Below are 20458 nucleotides of genomic sequence, written 5' to 3'. Positions count from 1 at the left end.
TTTACCAGATTTTGCAGGATTTGGCTGGCCATAAAATGTGTGGGGCCTTGGAGCCGCTGCCGCATTCATTCAGTCTTTTTCTAGTATCTGAGACTGCCAAGAGAGGTGACAATTTCTTGGTAGTTTTTTAGGGCTGTTTGCCCTGTAGCAGCTGCTTTGAGGTCTCTAATTCATTTTTATCCTGGCCATCAACCATGTGTCTGCCTGTTGTGGCTAAATGCTAGTATTAGCGAAAATACAGAAGGAAATGTAGTAGAAATGTGATGAACTAATTTCTTTCAATTAAGGATGAGGAAAAAGCAAATGGTAGACGTATTTGCCCGTCTACAGCAATTGCTAGGTTCATGAAGGAGCAAAAAACCTTAGATCTTTATGAAAAAGTGGAAATGGTGAAATGGGTTAAAATGCTGGTGAGGGCAGGAAGGCAGAGCAACGAACGTGACAAGTTATGAACTTCATTTGGCAGAAGTGCACGGGTCCTGTACATAGGAACACTGACTTACAACCTAAAACCACTGTGCAGATGAAAAGTTTACAGTCTGACTACTGTTTCTTTAACTAGACAGTTTGCCTGAGGCTACTAACCATTTGCAGATTAAGCAGATAAAATCTGACAGACGAGCCACCCTTGGATATGTTGGACACTAGAAATAATAATCGTGATCTGTGTTACGTGTAACTGAGGAGGATGTTTTAAAAGGAGAAAGTCTCAACCCTTAGAGGCTTGGCTGTCGGTAGTTACCTGGATTACATGTGCTGTCATGACCGTTCGAAGAGAGGTCAGGCCCCGCCGGGCGCTTTAGTGGAGCGGCAGCGCTGTGTGGAGGCAGCAGGCAGGCTCTGAGGAAAGCTTGTCATGGTACAGGACGGTGCGAGTAACTCCGGAGCTCTGCTTCTAGACCTGGGGGCAGTGATACAGAGACACCTTGGATTTCCACAGAGCTAGTTTCGATCCAGCTCTGTTGCTCTTGAGCTGATTCCCTGTGGATCTACCTTCTGCGCTTCACTCTCCAGGGTTTCTGTGGCTTATTTCGCCAGCAGAGAAGCACTGTCTGAATGTATGGAGGCTGTTGTGGGCATTGCCAGGCTCCTGACTTAATGAGCCCTTCCCAGGGGGGTTGGACAGCAGAGAGCAGAAACAGTAATTAGCTCTACTGGTACCAGGAGAAGGCCAGTGGAGACCAAAGCTAGTAACAGGGCTGCCTGGGTCTCGGTTCCATGGGCCCAACACCACAGGCGTGGTGTCCTCGTGCCTCGGCCTCCCGGCCTTCTGCAGCCCCGGAGCCGATTTGCCTCAGTCACAGTGCCCAGCCTTTGTAGGGGTCCTCTGCTTTTAGTCACACTGTCACTAATCATCCCTCTTCCTCTGTGCCCAAAGCTCAGGAGTGCTGCTGAGCACGGTGCAGCCACAAGTCCCACCAGATGCTCCTGGAATAAGCCTCCTGGCTACCACCCGGCTCCTGGAGGAGACAGCAGTGCTTCTGCACTGATCCCCCATTTCTTGCCGTCCATCATCATCCTAGGCCACTGTATCTTTAGGAAATGTTCACTGCTGTTTGAAATCACGTTTGTCACTCCTGTGTTCTTGTGCCAGACTCAGGAAAAGGAGTGGAAAACTGTTTGTTTCTTTTCCATGTTTTAGGCTAGGTCTGAGCAAGCAGGTGATTAATGTTGGTCATATTTCTTAGTAAGCTCTTAGGAACGCTTAGATACTGATGTGGTGCTCGAACCTGTTTCGAGTTGGGTTTCTAACAGCATTGCAAAGGCTTCTGTGGGGCACTGATGGGAGAGGTCACACCTATTGTCCATCGGAGTGCTTTGGGGAGGGGTGCGATGTTTCACTGCCGTGCATTAGCTGTTTGGAGTTGCTTTTAGTGTTAAAAGTGAGTTGTCAGACTCAGTGGTAAATTACTAACTCAGGAGATAAACAGTAATCTCTAACAAGGAATGTGCGTACTTTTAATGTCCGGTTTTGGAGTTCAAACACATGACTTTAAAGCTGCTGTGAAGGTATGCATACATGGTTTAAGAACAAATGTCACTTGCTCATCAGTTGATAAGCAGTATCTTGTTAGAGATTTGGTAAACTGATGGCTGTCATGCTCAGTCTAAATTAGTTTGCAAAACAACCGCTAAGCTTTCCATAATAAGACTTAGTTTAAAAGTTTGTAAATAATGATGCTTAGGATCTGGGCCGAAATACTCTTTATGAAACCAAGGGTATGCATTTTCTTATACACAAGGAATTCAGTGTTATATCTCTGACTCTTTTTTAACTTACACTAAGCAAAGCATGTGACATATGGTACTGCTCTGGAAAGATTATGGAGGTTGAAAAACCTGTTTCCCTTTAATATGGGTTGGATTAAGATTCTGAGAGACTGCCTGCTGCTGTCCTGTGGACAGGGTTTTCATGTGTTGGTGTGTTTGGTTTCTCCATGCCACAACACTTGCGGTTGGTCCTTTGGCAGCTGCCCCACCTGCCGACTTGTAAATGTCTGTCTTTGTTGGGGCTGGTGGGGGGGAGAAACTGGTATAACAAATGGAGGGACATTCTTGAACTTCAGTAAATAAATAAAAAAATCAGTCTTGACATGATGGCCAGATATCTCATTAGCAGTTATTAAAAATTAAACTCTGCTTCAGTAGGCAGTTTGTAGCCTAGCTGTAAGCAGTCACTGCTATTGGGTTGCCTTGTGTTCTTGACTACGAAGCCCCTGCTCACAAAGCAATAGCTGGCAGTATCTCTATCTCTTTACAGTTGTATTACAGTTGTAAAGTTATTGAACAAAAACCACAGAGCCAGCCAAGTCAAGGAACGGAGTGAGCAGTACATCAGCTTTATTCACAACTTCTAGCCTTTTCAGGATCTCCTGTGTGTGTGATAGAGTGAGCGAAAATAACATCCGCACAACCGTCGCTGTAACCCATGGTACAAATGCAGTGTTTTAAGGCATACAGTTGGAGATTTGACAAACAATATAGGTGTTAGGTCTTGGTGTTGAGATGTCTGATGCATAGAAGTGGATTTAGATCTGACAGATCCCTTCAGCAGGTGTGATGAAATGAAAGGGATTTCAAAGTGCCGAGAGAGAGCTATCTAGAGCTGCTAATGGGGGATGTTAAACCGAAGGGTGTTTCCATATTCCCTCGGAGTACCGTTTAATAGTAAAGCGGGTTTGAATGGCTTGTTCCCTCCAGAAGGGGTTTTTCAGGGGCTGGCAGAGCATTCCAGTGAAGTTTCAACGTGTGACTTCTCTCTTACATTCTTTAAGCTTCGGTGCTGTTCCTGATGGTTTTCCCTCGTGGGTGCAGTGCCAGGTAAGACTGAATCAAGAGAGTCGAGTCTTTACCCATAAGGGCGGTGATCCATTACGTTGGCTGAAGCTGCTCTGTGTCACTTCATCTTAATAGGCAAAGGCAGAGCAGATGGGCTGAACCCACCTCATGTGCCTGCTTTGCCGCCAAGGCAGGGTGGTCCCGCGTGCTCTTTGTGCCAGGGCAGCCTCACGTGGGCTGGCTGTGGGTACGTGCGTGACCTCTGCTCATTGTACTTGGACCAGTAAAGGGTCAGAGCATTAGCCCGAGTCAAAGAGGAGGTGGCTTTTGCAACTGGGTTTGGCTCACTGAGGCGTCAGATGCTCTCTCAGTGCCCGAGAAAAAGTCCAACCTGTTCAGCAATGGGAGGCTGTTAATTTGTTTTTTCCATCTTGTTCATGGTACTCAGTGCTGCATTTAGGTTGCAGGGTGGTGACCTGAGAGGGGCCATGTTTCACTACCACCATAACCCTACAGGCGCTTGACCTTTATGGGTGTTTCCCCATTTGACTTGCAAATTTCTTAGGTGGTTGGTGTTCTGCTTCCAAGAGTGCAAAAATCTGCTCAAGTTGGATCAGAGCAGTGTCACCAATAAGTCCATCTGAGATACAGAAATTGATTCATCCCCAAGTGATATTTAAAAAAACCCCCAAAACTCAGGTCCCTTTCAGAATCCTACCATTGCTCATAGGAAGAAAAAAAAACCCCAAACCCAAAAGGTAAACATTTGGAGTTATTAAATGAGTTATTAAATGCAGCCTTTGCTTCAGGAAATACCTGAGCTAACAAATTCAGGCCTGGAGATTGTTCCGTGGAAAGTACTTTAGCATTTTTCTACTGTTTGCCTCCTTTGCACAGAGGAGTAATCCCAGCTCTGGGAGGATATGACCCCCAGCAGCTTTTGAGATGAATTTTTGGGTGAGGATTGATTTGACATGCAGATACATACTTCAGTGGGATCATTTGCCTGATAGTCTGGGAATAACTTTCATGTGACCTACTGTTGATGCTTCAAGTAAGATTAGTATCTGTTGAAAGAAATGCTCTGAAATACGTTGCTGTAAATTCAGCTGCTCCAAAACCATAAATGAATATGATCCTTTGCTATCTTCTTTTAAAACACAAAATCAAATGACAAAGCTTTTGTTTAAAGAGTAAGCTGAACTAAGAGGAGTTGTGTATTTGAATGTTGGGAAAATTGTATCTGTGTAAATGAATCTTAATGCTTTGTTTAAACACATGAATATAAAAGATGTGTATCGGGGAATAAACCTTTGAAATTACCTGTGGTATAATCTTTTCTCCTCCTTCCTCATGCTTTTATTATCTCTGCTTTTTTTGGTTTCATAAATATAAAGAAACTGAGCAACATGATTTTTCTTAAATAAAAACAAAACTGTCCAAAGCAAAAAGGAACGGTGCAGTTTTACTTCAGCAAATACCCACAGTTGCCTCAGTGGTTGGAAAGGCGAACTTTATTTTTGTTTTGTGTTTTTGCTTTGGTTGGTTGTAAGCCAGCAATATAAAATGGTTGTAGGCCAGCCACAGAAAATAACTCACTGTATTTTCTGTTGATTATAGTACTACCGAGATATTTCTGTTGCAAGTTCTGGCAGAGCGCAGTTTCCAACGCATGCTGGTTCTTTTGTTTCTGGATGTGAGTCGTCATAGTAATAAGCCAGCGAGATGCGGCACTCAGCTCCTCACTGGCTCAACCCTGGGTGGGTGGTGGCCCTTTGCTACAAGTGACGTTTGGAGGGGGTGGTCGGGCTCTCCCCCGGCATCGGGGGCTTCTAGAAAATCCCAGTTCACAAAGCGGAGGAGGTCCTGATGCTCTGGGTGATTCTGGAAATGAGCGTGTTGCTGGCTGGGTTGGCATTGAATTGTGCTTGGGAACTGATTTTTCTCAACCAGAATGTGAGGTTTGTGTTTCTGGGTTGGTTTTGGTTTTGCTTTTTTTCTTGGCAAGGGAGGAATGCAATAAGCAGAGGGCGGAGCGTGGTGATGTTCAGCACTCGGGACAGTGCTGAAACCCCTGGTTCGTTGTTGGGATTCTCTGTCCCAATGGCACAAGGAGGTCTAGTCCAAGGCCTTGTTTTAAAAGCAAGGTAAAATGCCGTTATTCCCAAGAAGTTAGATGAAACGTGAGCAGCTGGAACCACTGCAGCTTCAGATGCAGACAGATGATCCCAGGTGATTGTGCGGAGGTGGCTTACTGGGTTACTCCTTCATTGGCCAAATAACATTGCTGCCTTAGTGTCTTACTAAATTTACAAAGCTTGTTTGCAGTGGGAAGCTTAAAATGCTCACATGAGCAGTTATCGCAGATCACTTTGCAAATGACAGCTCTTTAATGTCACTGCAACTTATTTGCTCGTGATTTGGAATACCATTTAACAAATCTGGTACACTACGAATACCAGTATACTACAAAGTGTACGTCGTTGTGATCAATAAAAATCACAATCTTTTTAATGATGGACTTGAAGAAGGAATACTGTGCAGCTGCGGTTACCACTTGGCTATGATGTTGAAGTACTGTGACCTAAGCTTTACAGAAATTAAGGTTTCTCAGAAAATAGATTGCTCTTGCCCATTATAATGAAAATTATGTGAAGATTTCATCTAGGCCAAGTTGACTGATGTGCTTCCTTCATGGCAATTAGTTTGGCTGGCTTAGTTATGCCTAGATTGTCTGGACTACAGTCCTTGTTCTTAAACTGGTATCACGGATATTAACCCTGGCTGCTTTGAAACCTGTAGACTAATTAAGCACCCTCAAAAACCCCACCACCAGCAAAAGTATCTGGGAATTGTCATATCTTAATCTTGCTCTTGACAGCTCTTGGGGAATCCTCTAAGCACAGCTAACTACTAACCCTATTTTTAGTAGGCAATACTACCTGATATACTGTGGTTTCCTTTTCCTGGCCACCCTAGTTGTTCTTCCTGATGTTCTGTAGGTTGAAGGTCCTTTAAAATGCTTCTATCATCACAACTAGGTGCCAACTAGGAGTTACTTTTTGGCTGTTTAATCCAGGACACTTGTGTATCACTTCATTTTCCCTGTTTGTTTGTTTGTTCCTCTTTTTCTTTTTTATTTAAAAAACCCCCCAAATTTTGTTATTTAAAAGCTGCCAGTCATATAGGCGTCTGCATTTGGATAAATTTACATAAATCTCATCTCTCCTACAAGTAGTTGTTTAAAAAATAAGTCCCACTGTATTTAGTAGCTGATCTATTAGTGCAAGATTGATTTTCATTTAGTAGGATATTGAGTCTTATTACATATCGCTAATGGAAAACGTGGGACAAATAACACTGTCTCAAAACAATTTGAGATTCTTCTTTGCATCACCAAAAAAAAAAAATAATCTCCTAGGAACTGGCATAACTCTGCAACAAAAGATGTGAATGTGAAAAAGAAGAGAACAGATTTAATACAAGCTTCCAACTGTTGGCTATAAATATTGAAAAGGTGCGAAAAGGCAATTATATACATTTTTCATGATGAATAACTTGCATGCCTTTCATAATTATGGACTGCGCAGTCAGTAGGAGCGATCTTTTGTAGTGAAACCATTTTGTTTGCATTTGGACATGCGACCAACGTTTGGATTTTTGACTACAGAACTTAGGCTTTTGTGTTAAGCATTTGTCTGACTTCGGAGAGTCTGGAAAGCAGAAAAGAAATGCATGGCGCTACCCTGTAATTTCCTATGCTCATTAGTTTGTTCACTGACTTCTGCGAGATGGCAGGCTTTAATTTCCCGTCTACCCTTTCCACGTTTACTCCCATCTTATGGGTTGATTATAATCATGAATGTCTTAGCTTCTTTACTTTATTCTCGTAAAAGCTTTATGACCAGCAGGATATGTTGAACCAATTGTACTCATTTTGAGCTGGTGTTAAAAGTCTGTTAGTGTGGGTGGGTCATTGAACCTGCTGACTCATTTTTATACATTTGAGCAGGTTCTGTTGGCAAGATGGAAAACCAAAAGCTGTTTATATTATTATGTGTAAATCCGTGAGGCATTACATGGAAGTAGAGGTTTTTAACCCACTTCTGAACAGAAAAAAAATTCTAAAATGCAAAAATAGACATGTAATGAAATTGTCTTTTGAGGGAAGCTCGTTTAAAAAGAAAATAATTCACAAAAGAAAGAAAATATATTTGAAATATACGTAAGGCTGACTTAAGTCTCCTATTGCAACATCTTGTTTCTCCACAACTATTTTACTGTGATCCTGTGGTGTTTCTCCAGCCTCTGACTTTGAGGCAGTAATGCAGTTGAAGTCTTTGGAAAAGCGTATTTTTGTTCTGTACTGGGACAACTCCCAGTTCAGACAAACCAGGAAAATGGGATTTCTTCTTTCTCTTTACGAGGTTTTGGAGTTGTTCCTGATGAGCTTCATGTGTGGGTACTTCAGTTCCAGATTAAAATTGCCTGTTCCTCTTGTTTCTAATCCTGTTTAAAAATTCCACCTGTATCCCAGAACAAATGCCCCCACCCTCCCCACAGTGGAGCTAAAAATAACAATTTTTGTGTGTCAACAAGTCTTAACAAGATCAATACAATTTCCGTATTCCTTCATTGCCTAGCTGGAGCAGAGGAAGTGAAGACTTGTGTTGGCTTGATGGCCTGTAAACTGCCTTTCTGATGAAGGCTGATTCCCAAGCTTAGTCATGCCTGGTTGCTGTGGAGTAATGTGTTGTCATAAATTTCCTGAAATATAATGCATGTTGGTAGAGACAAATTCATACAGGTTTAAGATGGTAAAATTTTCCAGAACTTTAGTGTTCACTAACATATTTAGCTGAAGTTCAGATAACTAATTTGGCATTTGATGGCTCTAATAGACCTTTAAATTCAAAAGTTGCCTTTAAACCACAGTCACCTGTTTGGAGTATGAGTAAGAAGGTATTTGTTTTCAGAAACTACTACAATTCAGCTGTCTTTCTACCCATGTACCTGGTTTTGCTCCCCACCTGTCTCTAACACTACTTGTTCTTGCTTCCCATCCCTCCACTTTTTACATTTTTTTTTTTCTGTGCCAAGCAGAAGAAAAAGAAGTGATAACGGCAATGTGGTGTGATGGATGGTGCTTATCAGAGCAACTCTGCTGAGCTGAGTCCCCTTGAATCTGTCATGAATGTTGAGTCTCCAGGCTTGCAGCATGTCTGGGAACTGATGGTGCTGCTCCTTGGGAAGGGGAGGACTGTGTTGGGCTGGGTGGTGACTGGATAGATCTGGCTTGCTCTTGACAAGAAAACAGAAGTCCCATAGGAGTAGACAATGGCAAATGGGATCTGAAACTCTGCTAAATGTGGTTGATAAACAGGATAGGAACTTCTTCAATCCTGCTGTGAGATTGTTGGAGAGTAGCGTCACCTGATTCTGTAGTGTTTCTGTTTGAAAAATCAGATTCCAGTATTAAAAATGTCAAGTTTGGCTAAAGGAAATGCTAATTGATTCATATGCAAAACTGATAGACCAAGCTTTGCATCCTAGACTGCACTTAAAAACTAAATGTATTAAGAATTAGCAGCTTTATTCTACATTCAGGAATGAACTTTTATTAGTCTCTGATAGCTTACAGTTTTTTATATATTTCAAAATAGACTGATATAAAGGAAGTAGTTGTTTCAGGTAAATTTACAAAAGTAAATTACATAATCTATATTCATCCTTAAAATATGGCCCATGGGATTTCATTCACAGAATTACCCATTTGGGTGACTTGACATATGTAATTTCACTTAATTATTTAATTTATATCTGTATAGCTGTCAATTCAGCATCGAGTCAATAAATTGTGTTCTATAACTTTGGCTTTAGTTTTTTTAAACCATGGATCTCTATGTAGCATGCCATACACTAGAAAGAATGGCTTGCAAAAAAATGCTGTGGTAGCTTACAGTGACGTTAAAAAGAGTAATTTATCTTAAATTGTAATGTAATAGTTTGGATTCTGGCAGGCTTCCCATGTGGCGGCCCCCCACCCTTGAATATGAAGGTCCTGATGTAAGAAAGAATGTCAAAAATTTGTAGTACATGACAAATACTTCATTTTAATCTCTTCAACAAATTAGTGTTGGTATGGCTCACTGATAAGTCCATGCATACCTGGGCATGTTCCTGCACAGCAACTAAGAATATTTAGGTTTTTTCCACTGCTGGGAAGCTGGAGGTGAAGATGAATACTTCATCTTCATGTGTGTGTTGCAGGGATTTTGGTGTTAGCAATATCGGATTTTTTTGTCATGGTGTAAGTTGGTTTCTGTGGTTTTGCTCCTGTCTTTTTGGCAGCATAATATTTGCAAGGTGTGAGGTCACCCTTAGGGTAAGGTCTTGCCTTTGGAGATAGGTTTGGCTGGGATAACTGATGTAGCTTCCTGCCCTGCCTTTCCTTCAGAGGTTGCTGTCTCTGAAGGCACTAACTTGTATCGTCTCCTGAGCTGCTGTTGGTGAGAGCCTGGCGTGTTAGCGTGAACCAGATGTGAACAAACCTACTTAGGAGCAGACATGTCTCTTCTGTGGACAGGGAAATTTTTGTTTAAGCCAGATGGGATTGATGTTGCTGTAATGCAGTCTGTTTCTTTCGGCAGTGCTGGCACTGCTTTGGACTCGGTGAGCCAGTACAGGCAGGCAGGTGCTAAATGAGTGCTAGAGGAAAAAAGAAAATATAACTGCTTGGTATAGCTACCTGAGTGGCTGAGGGTCAAACGATTTCAGGTGCTGGATGCAAGAAGAAAAGGGAAAAAGACAGGATCCTGCTGCTATAAAGAAAGAGAGGCAGGACTTGAGCAACCTGGGTTTGGATTGGGGCTTCCTTGCTGACTATGAAGAAAAACTTGGCATTGCTGCTCTTGTTAGTATACCACGATTTGGGAAAAGACGCATTAAAGTACTTAAAGAGAAAAGGGAGATTCCACCTTGAGCTAAAATAACCGTTTAGTCAGCCATATAGAAATGACAAACGCCTCCCTCCCTGCCAGCGGTTTCATGGTCTCTTTAAACATATCGAAGACTTTGAGGTCCCACCTTCTCCCTGCCGCGTGAGCCGTTGCCTCCCTGACCTCAACACCGAGTCTCATGCTGCCAACAGAGAGGCTTGAGGTTGGGTCCCCGCGAGTGGGTGCTGGTCCCAGGGCCAGGGAGGTGGCAGGAGCGCAGCAGGGAGGGACTGGGTGGGACCTCTTGTTTTCACAACAGTGAAACCTGGGCTTGGGGTGGGGTCTGGAGCCGCCAGGTATGACCGGGAGCAGGTGTGCCCCTCCGAGCCTGGTGTTCCCCGTCTGCTAGTGGTGGCTGGCTGAATGGGAGCTAAAGAGGGGTTATTTTAAGAAAGACCAGCCTCTCAAAAGCTGCTGCACACTCAGTTGGCAGATCCTTTTCAGCCTAAGGTGAGTATCAGGTGCTTTGAAAAATTCCCTTTTTTTTTCTTTGTCCAAGACAGTGAATTGAGGAATTAGCTTGTTTCATTTAAAATAAACCAAACTATTATAAGATGAAAGCTTCTCTCTGCTTGTTTGCCACTTCACAGAAATGAGTGAATTTCTCCCTAAGAGAGCAATGAATTTCTCAGCTCAGCATTTTGCTTTTTAACTGGTGGCAAGGATGAATAGTTGACTTGGGCTTGTAGTTTCACACCTTAATGCGAACCAGGACTGAAACCAGTCTGCGATTTTTAGAGCGGTTTAACTTTTTCAGTCCAAAGTAACAAATTTTCACATCTTTACCACTTTACTAAAGTAAAAATTTCTTCATTAAGCTAGTATGAGTTTGGAGCCAACATTCTTGTTTGGGTTTGTCTGGTTTGTGTAACTGGCATTGCCAAATATTTTTGAAACACAGATGAAATGGATAGAAATGTCTGGGCACAAACATATGCAGATTTTTATTAGAATGGAGAGCAGAGGTAAGGTTGCAGCCTGATGTGTTCCTACAGATCTAATTGAAGTTGAGCTGCGTTAAAACTTGAGTCTCTCTGTTGTGTTTCAAAGCACAGTCAGAACTTCAAACTGAGCCAGCTGACACTGCGGAAGCAAACAAATTAAGAAATAACACTGAAGTAAAACAAATTTTGGGCTGCTCTTCACACACAGCAACCCAAGCATATGACTTTGGCTGCAGTACAAATTTAAGCGTAGATTAGATTTCAGTCATTTAGCCTTCATTTAAAGAAAAACATGCTTCAAAAACCGCCCTAATTTGTGCTTTGCATTTAAGTTTTGGTTTTGGAGATTCCATTGAGATGTTTTTTCAAGCTGTTGCCACAGTCTTTGTGGAACCTGATTCTGGTAGCAAGATCAGCTGAGCCTTTGCATTGCTTTTGCAGTTGTCTTTATTCAATTCTGCTGGATAAAACTGGAAAGCAGAAAGTTGGTGGTTCCTCTGTGCTTTTGTGTAAATAGTCCTTGCTATGGCAGAATATTTAACCAGTTGTATCAGTGATGATTAGCTTTGCTTCTCTTGACTTTCATAAACTGTTAAAGGTATATTTTTTTAAATAAAGGGAGAAACTGTGTGAAGAATGATGTTCTCTGAAGTTTTCATGGCTCAGCCTGCCACCTGGTGGTAATTCCAGTGGGTGTGTTGTAAAATCCCCAACCAAAAAGAGCATCAGACTGCTGCTGTCACCTGCGTGCCTTTACACATTCTGTGGATTAGTTAGAGGCAGCTTTCAGGGACACTGCAAGCGGGCAGAAGTGTTCGTGTAAGTCACAGTGGGGTTGAATTTAGCTGCTGCTTTAAAGTTTTGCTCAACTAGCCAGCATAAATCACATAGGCAGGCTATGTCCTTGAAAGACAGAGTTCTTTTCATGAGAATTTAAAAGCTTTAGCTTTTTGGAGACTTTTTAGAATATCAAAATTGAAAACTTTCATAGCTTACATGCCTAAGTCTGTGTGTGTGCGGTTTTTTGTGAAATGGCTTTTTTTTACCACTGTTTCAAGCATTCGGAATCTATTTAGGATTTTACAACACTTGACACACATATTTCTGGAAGGCTCTTGCATTCCATTAATTTACTTTTAATTAAGAAGCTGGAACGGCTATTTATGTTCAATGATGAGTATGTTTGCTAAGTAAGCAAAGCATGGTTTTTCCTGAGATAAATGGAAAACTGAGGTGACCTCGTGACAGTAACTTGGTATTCTGATTTTTTTGTTTTTCAAATTGCTTTCCTTCTATTTCATGCTGCTGACTGACTGGAAGTGTGCAGTGTCTACTGACAATGTATGAAAATATATTCAGCTCTTTTGACTCTGCTGTAGTTTTTTTGTACCTTGCACCATTATGGAGAATTTAATTGAAGGCAATGATGCTGGTTATTTGTTACTTAAATTTCAATGCCAAACTTCTCGTGCTAGAGGGAGCTCTTTCCTGTTAGACATCCTCTGGAAAGCTGCAGCTTAAAGAACAGGCTGCAGCACACTTTTCGGAAACAGTTGTCCGATTTAATGCCAGTGCACATCAGCTGCAATGTTATACTGACTATTTGCTTTGATAGGACCCCACTGCCTGGAGCACAGGTCTGTTTTCTTGCTGCTTTTTTTTGCAAATCAAAAGTAACACCTTAGTTGTCTCAGTGATGAGACGTCTTCAGCTTTATCTTCCCTCTGTTGCTACAGCTAGCAGCCATGATGGAAGCACAAGTAAAGGTTTGTTTAGGGGTTGTTTTTTTTCTTCCCACTCCCCTTTTTTAGATGTCCTGGTGCAGATTTTTAGAGGCAAGGAGCCCCACCATCTGCGGTTCCTTGTGTGGGGACCTATGGGATGTTGCGTTTGCAAATATTTGACAAGTATGCTTGTATTTTGAAGCGGAATTACTTATTCTTTAAGAAGTGTTAACTAAACTTATCTTGTCTGTTGCTTGCGAAACTGGCCAGAATGACATCCTTCAGCAATTAAATGCATTCCCTCCCCTCTGCCTTTGAGTCACTTCAGCTGCATTTCTCAAGCAACATAACCTGTGTTCTTTACTGCTTTGTACATCTGGAGGGTTTGTCTCTAGGTTTGTGTCACCCAGCAGTTTCAGAAACCAAATGTCCATGAATCCCTTTTAGCATGCACTTCCCCTTTTAGATCCGTGGATCCCGTAAGCCAGAATCTTTAATGGTTCTTTATTCCTCTGTGAATCCTTTACTGTACATAAAATCTGTGCTACGCCAGAGAAACCTCAGTGCAAGCTGGTGGCAGAGGGTTATTCTCCTTCTGTTCTGTGTCTGCTTGTTAGACAGGCTTGCTGGAAATGAATTACAGTAGCACCTTCTGGCCAGGCTTTTTTCCGTCTAATGCACTGCTATGGGCATCTAATCCCCAGGGGTCCACTCCCAGCTTCCCATGGCAGCCACTGGCTTGTGCAGCAGAGTCCGGCATGTCCGGATGGGCAGCAGCGGTGCCACGGGAACTGTCGGGCTTGTGTCCTACCCCGCTGCCGGCGCAGGGCTCCCGGGAGCCTCTGGTTGCCCCCAGCCTGTCTGGCAAGTGAGCAGGTCACTGACTGTGGCAGACGTGTGCTTTCACATGCTTTTATTAGTGTTAAAAGAAAAAAAGGGCAAAAAAGCAAAAGACTACCGTATTTTCTCTTCAAAGCCTTCTATGTATAAGGTCCCTCCATCCCAAACTATGCATAGTTACTTTTGTCCTTGATGTGTCCTCTGCTCCTCGTGGGAGGACCAAAGCCTCTAGAGGGCAAGGGAGCAGAAGGACCAGAATAGAAGCGAAATCGCAGCATTTTGGCTTGTGTGTTTCTTCTACTTTTTTCAAACTGAGTATTTGCTTTTTTCATTGTGAGAAAAAGATACTCTTCTAGATACTGAATGAAAAACATCTATTTAGTCTTAACAATTGAGTGTAACTCCTGGTATCTTTTCTGATCTGTAGCGTGGTTTAAACAAGTACAGTAACATTTCTGCACTTAAATATATTTAACTAGATTTTATTTTTATTTTTCTTACTTAAATTCAAGTTCTCTGTGCGACTTCAGTTCTAAAGCCTTTGCCCAAATACAACATCTAGCATTCTTTCATTGTGTCTGAAAACTCAAGTATTTCTGTACTTCATGGCCAATTTTAAATAAACAAACTTTTCTCAGTGACCAAAGCTTTCATAAATTTATAGTTTTGATACATTTCATTACTTGAAAACATTTTCTTACAGTGAGTTATGAGACCGTTTGGTATTGGTATTAGGTTATTCTCAACTTTCTGTCAGCCTCAGCTAGTTGTGAGCCACTGCTCTGATTTTCAATGAACTATGGATAATACATTGTCTCTTAACTAGCATGTTTAAAAAAATGGATGATGACACAGCATCAAATTGATGAGCCAAAGTTAAATCACCCTAGAAGTTGTAGGCTGCACTGAAGTTTTTTCTTAGGTGCTGTAGTGATTTTAAGTATAACATTAGCAAAGCCTCTAGACTGACATTAGTGTTTCCATAGTTGCATCTTAGGAAGTTTTAGTCTTGGATGTTGTTTTCATATCTTTGTTAGTGTTGTTTTGTGAGCTGGATATTGGAGGTCCACAATGGTTGAATGTAACACTTTGCCATGTAACTAGGATTGTATTTCTGATTTTTTTTTTTAATCTTGTGCCAATAACTTTCTGTTCATGCCAACTTTTTTTCTCATTTAAGCTTGTGGTTTACCTTGCATTTGAAGAGGATACAATTTTATAAATACTTATGTACAGTGGGGTATTTTGTGAGACTCTTTTGTACTTTTTTTCTTTTCCCCTGAACATTTCCATGAGTTTGCTTTAGAATAAATTACGGTTTTTGGATATGTTGGCATTGGGAAGCAGGGCAGTGGTAGCTGCAAAGTAGCTCACTGGAATTCTGGACCAGGCTTGTTTCCTGGGCATGAGTAACAACAGCCAAAAGAAAAACGTTTCTGTGTTTGTATTTTCCGATGTGGACATACCATCATTCTTCCTCATGTCAGGTTCCAACTTATAATCAAAGGTATTCCTGCAACTTGCCTTTAGCCTCTTGTCAATGTGTTATTTCAAGTATCCCTGCTGCCCCTATTAGGAGAGGTCTGAATTCTTTGCAAAACCAGTATTTTAACAGCTTGAGAATCCTAATAATGTTTTCCTTATGTTTGTAGGATTTGGAGATTGTGTATTCCTATTTACATGGAATGGAAGCCTTGTCTAATCTGAGAGAGCATCAGCTAAGGTATGATATTTTATCATTAAAAAGACATGTATGTTAATGCACTAACAAAGCAAAGGAACAGGAGTTTTGGTAACTATACACTATTCTTGTATACCCTACCTCAAATTGAAAAGCTGGCCATCACTGCATCCATTTCTTCCCTTCTTTATTGTCCTAACACTTTCTCCTTTTATGCGTACATATGTCTATCCCTATTTGTTCCTTCTGATTTCTACTATGGATGTGTTTGCTTTCTTTTCAAACTTTCAGACTAGAAGTAAATGCTTTACATACAGAGTACAAGTTCCAGTCCTGAATGAAAGTCCATATATAATCCAAATCATTTGTGTAATGTGATAATCATGATAGCAGAGTCTGTTATTTAGCTTCTGTTTCAGTTTGTGCTTGCTTTCGTGTGGAAGTTTTGGACAAGTTATGTACTACACATGCAAATGATACTTAGTAAAAAATTACTAATAAATGCCATCCACATGTTTATTAAAATGCTTCATGAAGCAAATAAATTCAAGTAAAAACGTCAAGATGAACTTCCTATTTTCTGTAAAGACTGGTGTGTGTTTGATTTTTATTTTTTTAAATAATTGTTTCAGTTGTCCTCACATAAACATCTTGGCAGCAGAGGTTTCTAAGGGTATTTGGACATCGGTGTGAGGCTGGCAGATAGAGGAGGCCAGCACGTCTCCTGTATGGTCTACAGGGAGAGAGGATGAATTACTGTTATTTTGCATCCTGGGGTTTGCCAGCATTTGCCACATCTGAAGATGCTGAAGCAACTTTGACTTGACTAATGCTGGTTTAGGTTCTAATTTCTGGTCTCTTGCTTTGTCACTCTGTCAGAGTCCACATTCCCAAGCCAATATTCTGTAATTTGGAGAAAATAAAAGGTGGGGTTTTCTTTCTCCCAAAGTGCTCAAGACGCATTTTGCAATGTGAATGTTGACTTCAAAGTAGACTCTGTAATTACTTCTGCTTTGGAAGGAGGCCACAATCACATTCAGTTACAGTATTTTGTGTTATGCTATTACATGCAAGACTCTTAGCACATTAAATTTTGCATAGCTGGACTTGAACTAATGTTAACTTGTTTATGAAGATCAAAGTGTGCACATATGGTTGTGTGGTATGTTGATGTGTGCTTTTTGGCTTCCTGTGCAGGATGAGGTTCTTGCTGAGGAATGTGTGGAACGGGCTTGCTCTCCCGGCACAGTGAATTCCTAGAAGAGAGCTTCTGTTTACAGTACCATACATGGAAAAGGCTGGGCTCCCGGCATATGTGGGACAGAAAGCTTTTATAGTATCCTTTAGGATACAACTTTTCTTGTGGCGGAGGGATGCCACAAAAACCTCTGAGATGCATTAAAAACTAGCGTATTAAATATAGCCTCTAGTAGTGAATAACTTACCTTATGGCTTGCTGGCGATCTCATCTTGAATTTATTACAGTTGTTTAGGAAGCAGACAAAAGTCATGTTCAAGCGAAAATGAAGTGCCAGTATTGACCAGAACTAATTCAATTTTTTAAATATTTGAGGAAGCAATCTAGTTTGTACTACTCAGTCACTGTAATTGCTAACTGTTCCAGTTTAGCACAAGAATTGAAACACTTGGCTACCTTCTGCAAGAGGCATTTTCTCCCCTATTACTGTCTTAATAACGTGACCAAAACGCTGTAAAACTCAGTGCCAGTGGTGAACTTGCGTGACTTTATCAAGAATGTACTTCCTTCGCTCCCAATTCAGAGGGGAACAAAACTTGCTTGTTAAAGTGATTCTGTTTCCTATAACTCCTACTCTTAGATGGCCCATTGCCCAGCATCGTTTCAGACCAGTAGAGTACAGACGATCCTTGAGCAGTATTTTTAATTTTCAAATCTGACTGTTAGCAATGACTTTTCTTCTGGTATCTTCTCACCAGTAACCTCATGTCTGCTTCCCCTTCCCTCTCAAAACAGAGGATCAGAGAGAGAGGGTGAGGACCCAGGAGTTAGAAGCAGAAAGTAGCTTTTCAGTGTCTAAAAAGGATTTTGGCAAGACCTGATTTTATGGTGGGGAACAGTGTCTGAAAAAGAGAAAGTTCTGTCACTCGAAGTTTTTTGCTGTGCCAGGAAGCAAGAAGATTTTTCATTAGCGGAAATTGATATACAATACACAATACTTCATTATATACACTACAGAAATTGTCTACAAGAAGAGCTCTCAAAGATGGTTCAAAGAGTAGATCTAAAATACCGGGGAAGGGGAAAGAATGTGGTAGTAAAACTTGACTTTTTTTTTTTTTAGCAAACAGAATTAAGATCTCAATTTTCTATCTATTCACAATTTATCAGTTATCAAGATACCAGTATAAGCCTGCCACTTCTAGACAGAAAAAGCATTATTTCTTAGTGGGCTGAACTAATAAGTAAAATCTTGAGAGAGGTGAGTGCTAAGATAACTTTTGTGGCAGCCTGTTGGCTATTGAAATGATCTAGGAAATGATGGGAAATGGCAATAAGGAGCCTTTTAAATGTCATATCAAATCCAGATCAATTCTTCTGGGCCTCAGATCAACTTTTTTGAGACTTGCTGCCTGAGCAGGAATTCTTGAGCACTTTTGTCCACTTAGGATATCATTGCAGGCAGCCAGTCATTGGTGTGCTGAGGTTCTGGTGATTGATCCTCCGAGGAATGAGAATTTCTTTCCCAAATTTAAATATAGTTCCTTATTTGAATGTTCACATGAGGCTTTTAAGCAAATCTCTGTCTGACTGTCTGTCAAATAGCCTTGGTGTTTGCAGTCTGCTTCAGAGCCATAGAAAGTCCAAGAGAGGCAGTGGGGGTTTGTTTTCTTCCCACCCCCCCAGTAATTTACAGGGTCAATTTTCTTAAGACAATAGGCAGAAATGGCATGTTGATTTTGTCACACCAAGTTAACATTGCATTTCCTAATATGTGGTAAGTTCTATTATAGTAGCTCTCTATTATGCTGCATTTGTCAGGCAGACAGTGAATGCAGAAGTGCTTTAATCCTCCCCTTTAGACAAGGGATTTGCCTGCAGGAAATTCTCTTCACTTTGAGCCCTCTGGGATTTCAGCATTAAAATCCCATGGTAATTTTTAAGTTGCTGAATTTTAGCAAAATGAGAAGCATCAATTTGCCATGCAACATAATTTCTTATCTATTGGGCCTGATTTGAAAAAGAGAGCAGTTTTTATATTGTGGTATCTCTGATTAGTGTTATGTATCATAAATTTCCATCCATTTCTAAAATTCTGAATTGTTTCCATATAAAGCAACTTACTTTTATCATATCACTTTATAAAATGAGATCAGTATCATTTTACCCGTTTTATAGAAAATTTTTTTATGGGAGAAATTACATCTAGTGTCCTAAATCAAATCTGATCTTGGATGAGCTAATAACTTCAATGCTTAGATTTAACAATTCGTTCTCTTACATTAAAAATCAGCTTAGCTTTAAATTGGTGGATAATTTCTGCAAGCGCTGGAGGCAAACGTGGAAATGCTGACTAACTTTAGAAAGTGAAGTCTTTGTGACACCGATAGGAATCGTAATTAAAAATGACTTCTTTCCTTCTCTTTCAGACTGATGTGTGAAACTGTTAGATATGAAAGGCATGAAGCAAATGAAGTTCTATACTAGTAAGTATTTCCGCTTCCCCTCATATGATGTTCAAAGAATTAATTCATTTTAAAGTGTTAAGGACAATGTTTAATGCCAACTCCCTCACCCAGTGCATAGTCTGTAAACATAAATGAGCCACTTAGTTTTCATTGTGAAACAGTGGAGAAATTTGCAGGTGCCAGGGAGGAAGCTAACAGTGACTCTTGCTTGGTGATGTGTGTTGTATTAATTTTTGTAACCAGGGAGATTATATAGAATTAGAGGATGTGGGATGTCTTCTCATTAGAGTAAGCTGTCATTTAGTCTCACTTCAATTTTGTCATAGTAGTGACCAGCTTTTCATGCCAGAGGTGCCAAATCAGCATATCTAACATGGCTTATAATTAACAGGGATGTGATCAAATGTCAGCTCAGATTTACAGTAGAGATCTGAGGACTGCAATTGCTTTGTTTATGTTTCAAAACTTATTGAAACAAAAGGTTTATCCGATTTTTACTTACTGCCCCTGAACCAGACTCTAAATGCAGATTTTTCTGGGTTGTCTGGTGTTATTTGAACATTTAAGCATACAAAGAATGCACCTGTATGCCTTCTTTCATACATGTGTAATTTTTTCTATATTGACCATCAGGAGGAAGATGTGATTGAACAAACTTCAATGCTAAGCCTTGACCATTCAGCAAAGTTAAATTAATGTCTCATGAAACCCAGTAATCAGTCATGTATGGGAAATGCACAAGGTCAAAATCTATAGGTGGATAGATAATTTTAATTACACCAATATAATCTTTATTAATTTTACAGACTATTTTGCCAGTGACCATTGTGCTGGTGATTTGTCCTTTTCTAGGCAGTTGGTTTGTGTCTGTTATGTGTGCTAGAGTTTTTGTTTAGGCCAAGTATCTTGGCTCGTTCTAACTGTTGATTTAATTTTGAATGATATGCTGAATGAATCAAGGCTTCTAGTTCTGCATATACTCAAGGCAGGCAAAAGTTAGCAGGAAATACGTGCCTGAGAAAATAAAATGCACAAACAGAAAATTGTGATGTCTGTGTTAACTTGAAGTGCTTTTTGCAATTCTTTTGCACTGATTTCCATTGTCACTCCTTTCATGTGACTTCATCTTCGCTTTGGTAGTTTGCCTGTCATTCCTATTTACTCGCTTCTTGACATTTTTCTTCCCTGTGATTTATTCAGTAGATTTAATGGGCAGTTTGGCAGTTTCTGGATATAGATGCTAATGCATTTCACATCTCTTAGTTAATATTTAATGGACTAAATCTGGAAGTTAACACTGAATATTTTTTTAATTTAAAAAAATTT

At 40.6% G+C, this 20458-nt stretch overlaps 1 protein-coding gene across 3 annotated transcripts in view; it reads left to right on the top strand.

Annotated features, from left to right (window-relative positions):
- RAPGEF2 (Rap guanine nucleotide exchange factor 2) overlaps positions 1 to 20458 on the top strand; it is a 197807-nt gene that overhangs the window by 44433 nt on the left and 132916 nt on the right. For all 3 annotated transcript variants that reach the window (XM_059818073.1, XM_059818074.1, XM_059818072.1), the window contains exons 2-3: positions 15438 to 15508; positions 19094 to 19150. In XM_059818073.1, coding sequence (XP_059674056.1) covers positions 15438 to 15508; positions 19094 to 19150 — 128 coding nt within the window. The remainder of the gene's footprint in view (positions 1 to 15437; positions 15509 to 19093; positions 19151 to 20458) is intronic.

This window comes from Gavia stellata, chromosome 5 (assembly GCF_030936135.1).
Source record: "Gavia stellata isolate bGavSte3 chromosome 5, bGavSte3.hap2, whole genome shotgun sequence".
Taxonomy (NCBI): Eukaryota; Metazoa; Chordata; class Aves; order Gaviiformes; family Gaviidae; genus Gavia; species Gavia stellata.
Note: the sequence above shows the minus strand (reverse complement) of the source record. Positions and strands in the feature narration are given on the sequence as shown.